General features: G+C 42.3%; 1 protein-coding gene across 1 annotated transcript; it reads right to left on the minus strand.

Moving 5' to 3' along the window:
- Positions 1–54: 54 nt before the first annotated feature.
- Positions 55–15,291, minus strand: socs5b (suppressor of cytokine signaling 5b). Its single transcript, XM_067609431.1, has 2 exons — positions 14,763–15,291; positions 55–7,915 (listed from the first exon to the last, which is right to left on the minus strand). Exon 2 carries the CDS (start codon positions 7,894–7,896, stop codon positions 6,205–6,207), a length of 1,692 nt encoding a protein of 563 aa, XP_067465532.1. The 5' UTR covers positions 7,897–7,915; positions 14,763–15,291; the 3' UTR covers positions 55–6,204.
- Positions 15,292–15,861: the final 570 nt, after the last annotated feature.

Raw genomic sequence — 15,861 nt, forward strand, 5'->3', positions numbered from 1 at the left:
ACTACAACATAATAAAGAAAACATACTCAGTATTATATCATGGGCCAGTGTGGATTACACTTAACAGTTTTATTTGGAATATTAAGACAATGAAGCATAAGCCAAGCACCAAAAGTGACAGCTACAAGTGTCGCATCATACGGCTCTTAAAAATGAACAGGTTATACTGGAAAACAACTGTTTTTTTTTTTTCTCTTTGAATGGTGAAGCAGATACACAGAACAGACAGTGAAATGTGAACATGATTATGCCATTTACACGCTCCAAATCCTACCTGACAGCAGAGGAAAATAAAAGAAGAAAGAAAGGAAAAAGCGAGGAAAAGCAGAAGAAAATTGGAACAGCGATATTCGTCTGACGACAGCTTGGTCAGCCTGTGGCAGTGGCTGTGGCCCCGGATTTAAAGGGCTCTTGTGATTGGTCAGAACGAATAAGGCGGTCTGGGGACACGGCGGTTCTGCAGAGTGACAACCATTAGTTCCCATCATTGTCAAGTCCTGTTGCCTCGGCACCCACATCCACACAGCAACCAATGTGCACATACAGCATTAAAGTGACAGAGGATTGCAACCATTGTTACACTACACTCCATTGCATATTAGGGAGAAGTAATAATGAAAAATAATAATTCTTTCATACATCTTTTTCTGTTTGCATATAGCACTTAACCCAGCTTTCTAAAATATATATGGGAAACATGAAAAAAAAATGTTAAAAATATCTTTTTTTTTTAATGTTAGTTTGTTTGAAACCATGAGTCGTACCGAGGTGGGGGTAGGAGTCCTACATCCAGGGGTTTTGCTGTAGTTTAATGGGACAGCTAGCGACACGGCCAGCCTGTCTCTCATCCAGACCAGACCCAGTGGTTTCTTGCCACAAACGAGGCTCTCATAGTGCAGCTAAATAGTGTCATACTAATGACAATATAAGGTCAAAATAGTTCAATTCACGGCATTTTGTTGATTTTTTTTTTTTTTTTAAGAACATAGAATATACACGTAAACACCTATCTTTGTTTTTCACACAAGACAGGTGGTGCTGGCTAAATGTGGTCCATGTTTACACATCCCTGGCTTAGGGTGGGGTGATGGTGGTGGGGGGAGGGGAGGGGTTGTGAGTGTGTGTCGATACCTGGGGTAGTGCAGGTGTCAGAAGAAGTGTTGACAGTAAGTGTGTGCAAATGTATGTGTGTTCCAGACAGTTAATGCACCACAGAAGAATAAAATGTCTTTTCATCGGGCTCCTATTACATAACTCCATCATTCATCATACATACAATGTTTTTTTGTTTTTGTTTTTTTTTTCCTTCTTCTAAATCTAAGGGTTATATGGCAAACATGTGCTACGGTTAATGTCAGATATTTCCCATGGGGAAAACTGGGTTGAGAGGGTCTTGGGACTCTCCTTGCAATGGGCCTGCCTGAGAATAAGGGGGGTGGGACAGGGACAGAGGCATTGTTCATAGGAGTCACAGTCTCATCACCCCTCACAGTCAACTCTGCATCCCCCTCCACTGGAACCCTCCATGTGGCTCTGTCCATACACAAATATACCTCCCACACAACACACACGCATGCACCGAGTCTGCAGCATGGTGGAGAATCGAGCTCCATCGACACAGCTTACAATGCCTGAATTTACGTGAAATATTTCAGGACCACCGGCTTTTTCTTAACACTCACACAAGTCTCGCCATCTTGAGCTAATACACATACAGCGCGGTCCGCAAGTTTTCGGACAGTGAGGCATTTTCAAATTTTTTGTTTCGGTGCTGTACCTCGGCACATTGGTCATTACAAAGACTGCTTGGTTAAAAGGCTGACTTTCAAGTTTTGAGTATGTTTGAGGGTGTTCAAATCAATATTAGGTCAATAGGGTGGTAATTTCCATTTAATTACAATCCCGACATTTAATGTCAAAGAAAGCAAGCAATGATCCCAAAAATATAGACAAGGCAACAAAGGAGCTTGAGCGCCAAAAACAGCGTGGTCTTGACTGGCCAAGTTAGTCACCTGACCTCAATCCATCTGAGGATGTCTTACATGATGGAGGACCAAACTGAAGGCTAAAAAAGCTCCCAAAACAAGCTTTATAGGGACAAAATGACTGCTGCCTGTGGGTAAAAATATACCCGCAGTGTCACAAAAAGAGTGTGTTCTAAACTGTTCACCCAATATGGATGTAAACACCCTCAAATTAACACCTAACAGTCATTTAAAATTCAATATGCTGGAGGAAAGTGCCAACACAACAAAAATGCATCACTGTCCTAATACTCACTGACTGCACTGTGGAACACAAGTACACAATTAAAGTGCTATTTACTTCAAAAAATCCCTAGCCCTCTGTGCCGCTGCCACAACAGGAAGCCAGGGCACTCAGTGAGCCAGCTCCATCTCTCCTTCTTGCTCCGTAATGTTAACTTCAGCCTAACATCGCCCTGACAGGGGTGGACAGAGTACAGGGGCCTTAAGTCCTCAACACCACAGTCACATCCATTTCAACACAGTGTTGTTAGGGATGTGGCTAGGTGGAGAGTTGGATATAATAATAATAATAAAAAAAGGTTTCCCTCAGTCACACAGCACCCGTAAAGCAACACAGAGTGGCCCTTTTAGTACCCAGTAAATTTATATCCCAACATGGTAATATTAGCCTGTGATTAGTGCCTGCGAGTGGGGTGGGGCACTGTGAAGGTCTGTATGCTATTGCTAGGCAGTAGCATGATAGACAGGTGGCAGAGATGGTAAGATGTGTGTGGGTTTTCAGATATATCTTTCAGTGTGGATGCTAAAAATCCTGAAACATAAAAGTGCACATGCAAGCGACTTAAATGCCAACCTCCCTCTTAACACCCCCCCGCAGTTCCTCTAACACATATGGGCAATTCACATGCAGTATTCAAGTTTTCTGAGAACAAAGTGCGGGGCAGTGGAAAATGTTTCGGACTTTTATGTGAGGAAATGTTCGGTAAATTCTGATCGATTTCACAGTGCAGTTGAGAAAGCAAATATTGGTTAGTGAGATTTGTGTTAACCATTATACCTACGCCAATTATCTCTTACCACCTGTATAAAAAAAGTCTTGTTGCCTGCCTGATAAATATGTGAGAAGAAGATAACGGTTTGGAGAGAAAAGGTGTGCAATGTTGAGTTTCAGGGTTTGGTTTTCAGGTGTGAACTTGACAGAACCGAGTTCTCCCCCGAGAACATGTTTTAACAAAGAGCAGTCTTACATACTGAAGTATGGAGCTAGCTTTGACTTGATGGTAAAGCTTAAATATAATTTAGCTTAATTTTAACACTACTGAGCACAGCAATAAGCATTAGCCTACTAGTTAATACACATAGTTGGTAGCTGGCTTTGGTCACAGACTCTTAGATATTCATGGGCAAAAAAAAAAAAAAAAAAAATGCACTGACATTTGTTCATGATTCATCCTCACTGATGAGGATTCAAATAACCTTTAACATATGGGTGGGCTGATAGACAAAAGAGCACAAATACACACAGACTAAAATATGAGCTAGTTTGAGGAGTTAAGAGGTTTACCTTTCCAGTGATCATGATCTCATGCGTGTTTCAGCTGTAATACTTTAGTTTTACACATTACCTGTAGGGGTTTCATCTACATACTTTCCACTCAATTATATTTATGTGAAAACTTATCTTTAAATGCCTTAAGGGAACCAATCTGCTCATCTCCACCCATCTCATCTTCCCACAGTCATACTTTTTTTTTGTATTAAAAGCTCAACTAATTGAATTTGTTAGAAAGCTAGGTAATGTGTATTTACTACTAATTAAGTGAGAACAAAGACCGTTGCTGATTAATTAATTCTAACACTTTCCTGACAAATAAGTTGGGCATGATTATCAGAAGTTGTATCATTCAGATAAAAATGCTCATGGAACAGGACTGACCTTCCTGTCGTCTCATTAGGATCTATTTGTCAGGTTACGGACTAGAACCTACACCGTTTAGGGCTGGACAAACATGGATATTTTCTCACTGGCATATGCTACAGTAGGGCTGGAATTGGACCCACTAAAAACCTAATACTTTTTCAAAACTACCAGACATAATGCATGCATTAGTGAGTGAGAACAGATGTAACTAATGTACAACTAATCGTTTCAATAGTCTGTCATAGCTTAACCAACATAGCACCACTAAACGTTTATCCTTTACAGAAATTTAACGTGCACCATAAGTAAGTGAGCTTAGAGCTCATGCACCTCTTCATTATGATTCTCTTCAGTCTCATTTGATGGCATCAGAGTGGACTGTGTTGAAGCACCTCTAGGTTTGGACTAAAAAGCATTAGATTATGGAACGAGACAAATGGTTCTCTAAAAAGGCACATAGGTTACACTTGTTTTCTCTTCACAATGAGAACACGACAGAAATGACCGGCTAGCCAGCAGTGTTTATGTTCCAAGTCACACAGCTAAAATCATTCAGATGACATAACTAAAGCTCTCAAAAGATATGCCAACCTAACGACAGTTGAGTGCCGCCTCCACTCAAGAGTACAAATGCTGCCAGGCAATGAGGGGATCTGATGGGGAGTCCTTATAGTAGTGAGCCATAAAGTGGGTGACACCATCAACTCCCAAGAAAAGGCTACATCACTTCTTTCCCGCTGGAAAGAACACAGTGCTCTTCATAAAAACTGCTTGACACATTTTAACACGGTTTTATAAAAGAAATATAAATTAAAAGAGGAAAGGGGTGCTGCAACCTAATCATGGGAGTCGTAGTTCACTTTCTTCACAAGCGGATTCTTGTAAAGTCTAGCATATGAGGCTGGCTGTCCTCCCCCATTTATGATCTTTGACTATAAGGAGTCCCCGTTCCCTAACAAGCCTCACTAGAAGTACCAGCAGACCAACTCACAGTCACGTTTAAAGGGACACTGGCATTCTGAACTTTCTTTGATTGTCTTCACCTACCACTTGTCACATGTGCCCCAGTTCCTCTGACAAGACTTGTTAGCATTCCTTTCTCTAACCAAAGTGCAAAGCTAGCTGCACCAATGTTACAAGTGTCTGGTGAAGAAAACTAACCGACTTGGATGCAGTGGGTCAAAGCTTTCTGTATGCCAGATGCCACCAAAAGATGCTAACTAAAATGGAGGCCGGTGTAAAACTTATCACTATAAAGCCATAACACAATTCCATAAAGAGGCCAGACTGCTCAAATGCTACCCTAGGAGCTAAATTTCATACAGGAAGAAATTAATTGTGCATGTATACACAATAGCATGCACAAAGTTTGCCTGTGTCCTCTGAAGAACTCAGACTGCTGTGAGAACTAACAATGGCAAGAATATTTCCTGACAATCTCTCCCTCCTGTTATGAAAGCAATTTCGCACAGCGGGAATAAAGTTGACAAGTTTAGCTTGCTTACTAAATACGACACAGTAGACTGATTCAATATTCATCATTCACTATTACTGCTTATTGAGGAACTAGTGTTTTTAAAGGACTAATCGATAGTCTTTAGAAAGCACTTCATTTCCCTGATGTACTGTCCTGAACTCTATGGACCCTCTCAGAATCCGTCCCTGTCACTGGCTTAGCTGATGCTCGCGTGCAAAGAGATGGCAAAGAATGTGCCTTATGTAGCTTTATCCATGGGACAAGCTCTGACTGCAATATACCAATAGCACCTCCAGACGCCCTCTCAACCCACACACCTCTTGGGAAGGTGCTCCACTAGGTGCTTTGACAAGCTAAGGAAGAAAAAAAAAATAGAGAAAGCACAAAGTGAACTGTACAATGTAGCCATGTGGGCCTAAACAGCAATTTGGGATGAACAGGGAGGCATGCAGGCAGGTCTACAGGCAGGGTGATGTTGTGGGATCAGGCAGACATTTAGCACAAAGCGGGAGAGAAAAGACACAAAGCACTGATATTTGTGTCTTCCCTCCCTGTCAAAAAAAAAAAAAAACCTGTTCAACACAAAAACATGTGCTTGCCAGACAGCATTATACTGAATATAATCATATGTATTTTCTGTGATGTAAGTAATAACTAAAACAAAGATTAGAATGAATCTTGTATAGCTTGTTACATTTTAATTCCATCCCCCACCAGAAAGAGAGCCATGTCAGTATAGCCTCTAATTGGCTAACGAGGAATTTCTCAAGTTCTGTAATCCTCCTGCAGTGTGTGTACCGGCTATGGAGAAACCCGCCTTATTTGACCTTGAGTGGCGGTTCCCTCTCCAGCCAGCGAACTCGTACTTTCTGTTTATAGTGATACTCCTTGAGGAAGTCCTGCAAGGCAGGGGGCAGCGGCAGAGAGCCTATACCATCGTAAGTGGTCCAGCGGCAGATGGCAGCTCGTGCCAGGTGCTGCAGGCCGAAGGGAAAGGTCCGATGGAGAGGCGCTGTAAGCAGCGGTTCAAAAAACATGCAGGCGCTGGGGTCCTTGTAGTGCTCCAGCAGTCCTGTGACGGTGGAAGAGTGGAAAACACAAGGATCATGTGCGTCAAAGCTGAAATTGTGGTTCCACTGCTCGATGCGGGCGTGCAGTGAGCGGTTGTAACGGCGGAAGCTAACGGAGAAGAGGTAGTCCTCCTGGGCTGAGTCACGCAGCAGGAAGGTGCCTTCTGGCCGTCCATCCAGCAGTGCCTCAGCCTCATAGCGGTCCATCACGCCCCAGTAGCAGGGCAGGGCTGTGATCTGCAATAGGTCCGGCACCAAGCAGTGGATGTAGTCTATCTGGGTGTGAACCTTCCAGGGCCCAGGTTGCTGCCGGCTCAGGTGACCATCCCCAGAGGCGTGCCTCTGTTTGGGCCTCCTAGCCTGTAGACAGAGGGTGGTCGAATCCTCCTCAGAGTCACAGTCCTGGGCTGACGCTGTAGCCCCCAATACCTGCCCACAGGCCCCTGATGATCCAGCACCCCCAGAGCTGCTGGCCCCTGAGGCCCGGCCTTCCCCAGAGGCCTCTCCCATGCCAGGAGCCATCTTTGGTCCCAGTTTGTAGAGAGAGGAGCCTGGCACTGAGGCCTCTAGGGTGTGGATCTGTGCATTAGGTGGTGGGTCCACACCTTCCTCGATGCTAAGTCTGCGACGCTCACGCAGTCGTTCCTCCTCATCCTCAGGAGAGGGGTGGGCCGGGTCAAAGGCATCCAGCAGGGCAGTGGAGGAATGCGGGCTGACCGGTGCTGTGTGTTGCTTGATCAAGTGCCACTTGTGGGCAAGGTCTGAGCCTGGTGGGAAGGGGCAAGTCTCCAGCATAAGCTCCGTCAGGTGAATCTTACGTTTGGAGGTGACAGGGTTCTTAGATGAGCGCGAGCGTCTGCGAGCTGGCAGCGGTAAGCACAGCCCTACAGTATCACTTAGCCGCTGACGCAACGACCGAGCATTCAGACTACGTCCTCCAGATACAGAGTCGCTCATCTCCTGGATGGAGCTGACTCCATAACGCCTGTCCCTACGGTTCCCACTCCCACGTAGGCGCCCAGACCGCCTATCTGCCTCCAGAGAGCTCTGGGTTTTGGTGGAACATGAGTGTTTTTTCTTGCCCCCCCATGGAGCATGACGGGAATAGGAGTCTCTCCGGGCCAGGGGAACACCCCCTGATCCCCCTCGCACATCCTCAGTGTCCTTGTCGATAGTGATCTCTACTAGCTGAGGGATGTCCGACACACAGTTGTGATGGCGGCGTCCTGCTGTTACCATTGGCACTGGGAGGAGGCTCCTTGATGGGCTGGAGGATCCTGATGCCTGAGCCTCACCTGAGCTGCCTCCTTGGCCAAGATCCACCACACAGTGGACGGCATCTGCCTCAACCCTGCTCTCACTGGGTCCTGAACTGTTGTTGTGAAAGAGTGTTTGGCATTTGCTCTTCAGGTTGCTCCACATGTTGCTCACTTTCTTCATCAACTGGAGCCCCTGGGACCTGAAGATAACAGGAGACAAAACTGATTAAGTCACAGGTAGAGAAATCTCGCAACAGCAATGGTGTCTACATATAACACTGAGGCACAAGCTACATAAAGAATGTCCTACATTTAATTCCCCAGACTGCCGTGTATCTAGTAATTACACGTGGTGTGAGTATAACGGGGCCAAAGTGTCTGAGAGGTGGGTGAGCTTGAGTAGTTGGAACAGCAGAGTTAGGAGTTGCCAGGCAGACGTGCAGGGACACAAGGCCACAGCTATAAATGAACCCAGGATCTGCTCACAGCTGATCTGCTGGTATGTACTGTATTACAGAGCCAGTCTAGACCTGACCAAAAACTTTCCCTGTAACAGCAGCATACAGGGCACATGTATATGCACATACACATTCTCATATGCAGTTGATTTATCACTCTATTACAATTTGACAGGGATGTGAAAGTAGTGGCAGAAACGGTATTTGAATGAATCACATTTTACTGTGAGCAAAGTCACCACAGGTTCACTAGGTGGCTTGCCAAAAACAAAACTTACAAGGATTTGATAATGCTGTATTTCCTTAACCGTTTCAAACATTGTTTCTGGACTTCATGCATTTTATTTGGGTGCACATTTCACACTTTGAGGTGAATCCAAATCATTGCAGCAATAAGAGAAAATGTAAAAATTTCCAATATGCAAAAAGGCCTAAAACATTACTGTCTGAAAAGGTTAAAAAAATAAAATAAAGCAATAATAAAAGTCTTCACACTCATCTTTTGCTGTTTTATGTCTGGGTGGAAATTTAATTCCTATCCCTGTCTTGCATTAATTGCATGTGCTATTCACTGAGCTACAGCCACACAACAAATGATGTTTGAATCTCTGTGGCTAATCTATCTCACTCCTTCCCGCATCTTTTTTTTTTATGATAAGCAAACTCAATCTGCTTCTGGGCTAAAAGCAGGCATCATGTCAACCTGCGTGCAGGGAAGTTTAATATTGATATAGACATTATGGATTTGCACAGTCAGCTGTGATAGACAAGGCTTCTTTGATGCACAGGAAACCAGATTGGTCTTCAGCACATGACTGATTAAGTTGATTTGCCGAGGGTACTTCCAAGGGCTATCACTAACAAACTCATGACGTCATCCCACTTATTGACTTGCTTTGTACTCACAAAAGATGATGTCTCTCCACTTGACAGTCATTAGCTATACGCCTACAAAACAGCCTGCGCTAAATTTGTTGCTATGAAAAATAATGTCTTATTCATACGGCTAAGCTACACTACCAAATGTGACATGACTCATTCGTTGTGGTTTTTTCCCCCTATTCTCTGCTCCATTTGCACCCGCACACTAAGCCTGAGTGAGGGTTGTGCGTTGTCCGGTCCGTCGGACGTCTTCATTTCATTCTCTCAAGGGGTTGTGCCACTACAAAAACACACAGCAACTGATTATACTTTTTATACTTTGATCGTCGCTGGCTTGAGACAGCGCTCCAGTGATAAACCAGAAATGATTTCTCACAAAGAATATTTTGATGTCATGGTTAACTTCTTTAAAACACAACTGGCGAAGCATCCACATGCTTTTCGGCACCAAATTCCAAGTCAGCAAATTCATCAGTTAGGAATTATTTTCGTGATGGATTCCATCATAGTAACATCTGCATGCTGCACTTCAAAGATGATTACAATCACTAAACTTGAAACGTTTGTTTTAAAGCTTTTTTGTACTCCATCTCAGTTATAAACAATGAAGCCTATGCCATCACTGCTATGCCCCCCCCCAACACACACACACACACACACACACACACTCTCTCTCTAACACACACACACACACACACACACACACACACTTATCCACTCAGAATACTTCTTAGCAAATTGTTGAGTGCTACCAGCTGTGGCCGGGGAGTTATTTTGCAACTACATCTGATTACAAAACAATTCTTGATTCATCTAAATTTTTGTTTTCCATACTTTTTCTTCCTATATGCCCACATTCACAACAGCATTACCATTCATATCAAGCATAAAAAAATGTCAAACTAATTTACTTCCATTTTTAAATTTTCTAAATGTCAGTTTTGGTATTGCTAGTGTAGCAGTGATGGTATGCTGAAACTCAGCTCCAAGGTCTGCAACACTGGGCAGAAACACAGGGTTGTAATGCTTGCACCTATTTATCAACTGTTGGCCATATTATTAACCTTGTAATAAACAAAATGTATGTTTTGTTTTTTTTAATGAATACTTAATTTACATGACTTTTTGTAGCATGCATGCAAAACAAAAGTGAATTAATTGAATGATATAATGCTGTCCTCAAGATTGATATTTCTGCTTCTGCACATAAAGATTTTTTTCTTTCTATTTTGCTACTTTTACATGATTATTGTCAGTTGATCAGTGCTGCATTGAAAAGGGACTGTGGCCCTCAAACATCTTTATTAAGTGTCAATAATGAAATGGGTACCCCGATCTCAATAGGCTTACATCACATTTGAAGTTAAGAACGTGAGGATATGTATATGGTCAAATGTGAATCACTGTACACTGATTAAAAACTGTGCATCAGTCCATCATGTTTGGGAATCCTGAGGAATGGTACAAGCAGCAGTCACCATGAACGTCTTCGACAAAGCGCTGCAGGTAAGAGGAGCCAACTCCTACAGCATGTCCTGAAGGTAAGCAACACCTTTGATTGTGCCGTTCCTGACGTATGGAAAGCCACTGGCACTGTGCCCACAGCACGGGCTTTGATCATAGTTTCTCACGTTATGGCACGTATCTCAACTGCATGCACCTTCAGATGTCCCAGAGATGCACACATAATGCTGTGCCAACTAAGCATATCTTGATTAAATAAATTCTTAACAGTGATGACTGATTAATAATTACCATTCCTAGTAATTACCTTCACGTTGTAATCATTTTATTGGTTTGGTAGAAAGAAGTCTTACTACATCAACTGTCAACATGATGATTTAAATATATTAAAATTGTTCTTGATGATTAGTGATGCGTAAGGATGGGAATCAAGAACCTGTGCCAGTTGAGAATCGGTTCCAAATTGTCCCATCCATCAGAATCGTATGCCTCCGAGCTTATCAATTCCTCTAGTCGATACTTAGGCATCCAAAAAAGGCGGAACTCAACTGCAAGGGCGGTGCAGCCTCCAGACCGTCTACATTGCATACATGCTAGAGTTATCTTCTGCTATCTTGTAATTCATCTTCAAAAAAGGCAGCGGCTGCAAGCATTTTTTGATTCAATGAGTCAGTAATTACCTTTGCGAGACAAATGTGAAGTGTACTGTGAACTTTCTACACCGTCACTCAAGAGACTCACTTTAGCAGAACGGAGCAGCGATCAGCAGTAGCGAACGAGACCGACTGACCAACACACACTGCTGCATTGAACAACTTAAACCAACTATGAGGTGAGAAAAAGAAAAGAGAATAGAAATATAGAAGAAAATAACTCAGTGCTCAGTCTGTTTTACCTCAAAAAATCTGCACCCGTTCAGCATCTTGAACAACGATAGCTTTTCCCGGAGCTAACGCTGCAGCAGAGAGGCTGCTCTCCACTGCTGAAGATGTGATGTTAATAACACAGCGGAGCACTCCTCCTCCTCCTCCTTCTCCTCCTCCCGCTCGTTTTGTTATTCTTATACAGACAGAAGACTGTATGATGCTTCCAAATTAATTAATTGATTAATTAATGCAGTTAACTTTTGGCTCCAGACCATTTCTCTACCAGTTATATTTCATATATTCATCAGCATGCAAGGTCATTGATAAACAGTGAGATAAGAAAACAGGTGCATTGACACTGAAACCCTACGTGGGCCTTGATCAGGAATCAATGAAGGATTGGACCAATAAGCAGAAGTGATAATGGCATTGGTATCAATAAAATCTTAACAATTCCCATCCCTAGTGATGGGAATAATAAATAAATAATGTCACTTAATCACTGTTATTGTAAAATTTGTAACATTAAATACAATGTTATAAACCTTCTGGAACTGCACTAAAATCTGCTCAAACCTAAAAATAATAATGTGAAACATCTCCACTTTAAAGTAAGAGGTGACATGTAGTTACAGCCTTATGTTATACACATTATAACAGATTCAACAGTAAACTGAGGTATACAGATGGAAAAGGAAAAAAGAGCACTGGTATTAGACTTGTACTGGACATCAGTAAATTAGGTATCAACAACGGGAGAGAAAAAGTGGGAGTAGTGTATCTCTACAATACCACACAATGCATTTTAACCGCAGTATTACTTAAGTTATTTATACATGATTTCAGTGTGGTGATGGTATGGTGGTAATATTAATAGTCTTGACAATTCCTTATGAAAATCCTAAGTCAGGCTCAAACTACCTGATTTGAGACAGGCAATCAGAGATTTTATCGAAGACAACACGACTCGAAATGTACTTGAACAATTTGTCCAGCCAATTCGATTTTAGAAAGCAAAACATGCAAACAACCATCTCTCAACCGTCAAAGTTTTTGTTGGAGCAAAAAGTCTTACCAGCCACAACCCAAATGTACCAGCATTTGTCTTGATTCTGTAATTTTATTGTCAACAGGAAGACACTGATCTACAGACTAAAGCTACATGTTCACACCCTGCTGTCTTTCCTCCCAGATGAACTGGAATTGTGAGGCTAATGTCATATCAGCTACATCTTGTGAGGCTGGATTTTCCATCGGGGTTGGTGTGTTTTATCCCTCAGCTGGCTAATCATGTCAAAAATACAAACAATGAGAAGTTCTAGTTAACAACACACAGGGCTAGGGTCCAGCCTCTCCAAAACGCTAACTGTGCCGTTAAAGTACGATTAAAATACACCAATAACTAAACACTATGACTGTTGTCACAATGTTATAATGAACCCATTACACATTTGCAATTATGGAGGTCCCCAAACAGAAAAAAACCCCAAAACAAAACATGCTAGCCAATATACCTTTGTCCATGTACCCTATCAATTGATAATAAATAGAAGGGATTTAAAAATGTAACCTGGCAAGCAATGAGACAGAAAGCTGGTAGTTGTACAAATGTTTTTGTGAATGAGTTACTACAAATGTTATGAAAAGACCACTGAGAACTGAACTCTGCCAGTGTCTGCTACAATGTTAGTTTGCTTATCTGCCCTTATGCTGTCCTCATTAGTGTGGCTCCATTCTTATTAGACATAGAATTAAAAAATAAATTAAAATACTATCTTTCAGGTCAATGCATTTAATTCATACAAAGACTGTAACATAAACCATTGCATGCCCTTGTACACTAGTATCAGACAAATCAACAAAGCACATGCAACCATGTAGTGACAAGTATAACTTACAATCAAGTTCCTGCTCTAAACATTTATGCAACATAGAATTTAAATTGTATGTCTACAACAGGACACACAAAGCTAGGGCATCTCATATTGCAGATTTCAGCTAAGAATTTACTCTGCTCAGCTAAATCAAGCTTGATTATTTTAACTACAGCCGTCCGATATAATTCTCTATGACTCTATGGCCGTTGTTATCAACACCATTGATAATAATGGCCAAACCAATAGTGAGCTCCAGTCCACAACCATTTAAAGCTGCCCTGCAACAGAACTAGGCTACTTCTGCTCTCCGGCAGGCCAACACACCCATTCTCCTGGGATCACACTGATCTAAGAGAGGGCTGGAGAGAAGACAAGATTAAGAGAGGACGCCTTCACTGCTCAGACCAGATCAGAGTTAATGAGATATTTGCAGCGTCTCGCATTCTGAGAGATATGTGGAATGACAGAAAGCCATACAGAGTCTGTAAATGACTGATACAACACATTTGTCTTCCTATCACTTGAATCTCAACAAATACTGAAGATTTTAACAACAATGTTGATGTTGCAAACTATTGTGTTTTCTCCTCCACAATGCAAACTCAGGATGTATTTCTGGCTAAAAATAGGCATTTCAAATAGAGGTGCAGCACCAAACATATACCTGCAACTCAATATTGCATTGTTCTTCAGGAGTGCAACAATATAGTGTTTGGATAATAATTATCCTGCCCTTATGTAGCTTTGTTAGTAGTTTGCAATCAGTAATTAATCAGAAACTGTGGTGTCAGACAAAGGAACACAGATTTATCTAATATTGATCCAGTCAAAACAACTGGAAACAATAAAACAGCGTTTAGGGTTAAAGATAACCACCTCAATTTACTCCTACAATAAACTGTCTTCGTTTCAATATTATCTTGCCATACAAACTAATGTTGAACAGTACAGTCCCGTTATACTAACGTTAGCTACCATGACAGGTATGTTTTGTCACTAATGTCAACAGTAGACAACCAATTATCGAGCTATAACCTTATTTATTAGCTGCTCTATAATGGTAGGAAGGCCTTTGGGTTTCTGGAGGCCCCACTTTTCCCCTGGTCCCAGCCAAGTTAGCCGATTGCTAACACGGTAACGTTGACCATGGTCCCAATATACCGCTAAATGTAGCTACAGCCGTGAAGATAACGTTAACTACGCTCATATTTGACAATCTAACTTGGTTAGTCAGATACATAATATATTTCAGAATACATTTAAATTGGTTTCTGCTTGTTGGCAACAGATATAGCTTAACTTACGATTCAGGCTTAAGAGCTGTCAAAAAGCTAGCTTTGGCTAGCCAGCCAGCTAGCGGGGTTAGCGTGTTAGCTTGTGAAAAATCGACACAAAAATGACACAAATAAACCAAGTGATGCTGTGTGGCCTAGAAATAAGAAGTACACAAACGTGACATGTTTGACAGGCGATGGTTTGTTTCTGTAGTTCATATCTTACCCTTGTGCCTCTCTGAAAGCTCTATTCAACAGCTCTCTTTGTCTGCAAAAAATGGCTATTAAGAGAAGTCAGGCATATATCCCCCTGGCGGACCACGGTGTCGGTAAAAAGCACTAAACGTCCGCGGATACTTGATGGTATCATCCCGAATGATTTAAAAAATAATACTACTCAAATGTCTTTAAAAGTCTAAAGTGATCGAGAGCAGCGAAAGCCCGTTCTTCATCATGGTGGGGGTCTTCTTTTTCCGCCGTGGTCGCTGCTGCTTCTCGCAGCCAATATGACGGCGGGCTCAGCAGACAGAGAGAGCCGGAGAGGCGGACTGCGATCACCGTGAGTGGGATCGACTGACAGCGGCTCGGCCCAATGGAGGAAAAGGGAAAGGACGTCCACTTCCGACGGAGCACGCGGATGGGGAATGCCCCGGAGCTGTCTAGCTGTGATGGGCGTCCCGTGTCACCAATGAGCGGGGAGAGGAGGCTGAGGATCTTCGCTGGCAGCTACTTGGAAACGTGGAGAGAGGTGCAGTGATGCTGGTGGTGAACGCGGACTCACTGATGTCATCCAGGTAAGGAGAAGAGTGAAGGAAACCCAATTTAAAGAGGAATAGTTTGATTTCAGTTATTTTATTCTGTAGAAATTCTCGGGAGAATCTACTCTAATCATATTTCTCTCACTGATATGCCTTCATCATACCAAAAGTACCACAACTGCACAATTATAACTGATGTGTTAAGGGCCTTAAGGTTGGTCGTACTTTATTATCTTCAGGCTCTGTTTCAAAATCTTGTGTCAAGACATTATTTCAGTTTTGTGCTTCTATCTTAAATATTCCTAAATATATTTCTATTTAATCAAATTACCACACAGCAAATCTGGGGCCAGATGGTTGTCCAGCATAGAAAAACTGCACACATTGCACAGACAGTGGGAGGACCGGATGGTTGGGTGGGGGGGCAAGAAGCTCATTTTTGCCATGAGGCCTCCTAGCAGGTTAATCTGGCAAAATGTCAATTAACTTTACAGTACAGAACAAAGTCATTTATTCATTCATAAAGTAAAAAGGGCTTTTTTTTGTGGAAATGAAGGGATGGCAAAA

This window comes from Thunnus thynnus, chromosome 14 (assembly GCF_963924715.1).
Source record: "Thunnus thynnus chromosome 14, fThuThy2.1, whole genome shotgun sequence".
Taxonomy (NCBI): domain Eukaryota; kingdom Metazoa; phylum Chordata; class Actinopteri; order Scombriformes; family Scombridae; genus Thunnus; species Thunnus thynnus.

What these genes read in the sequence shown, in the direction of transcription:
- socs5b (XM_067609431.1), bottom strand. Translation starts at nt 7,896, where the DNA reads ATGAAGAAAGTGAGCAACATGTGGAGCAACCTGAAGAGCAAATGCCAA.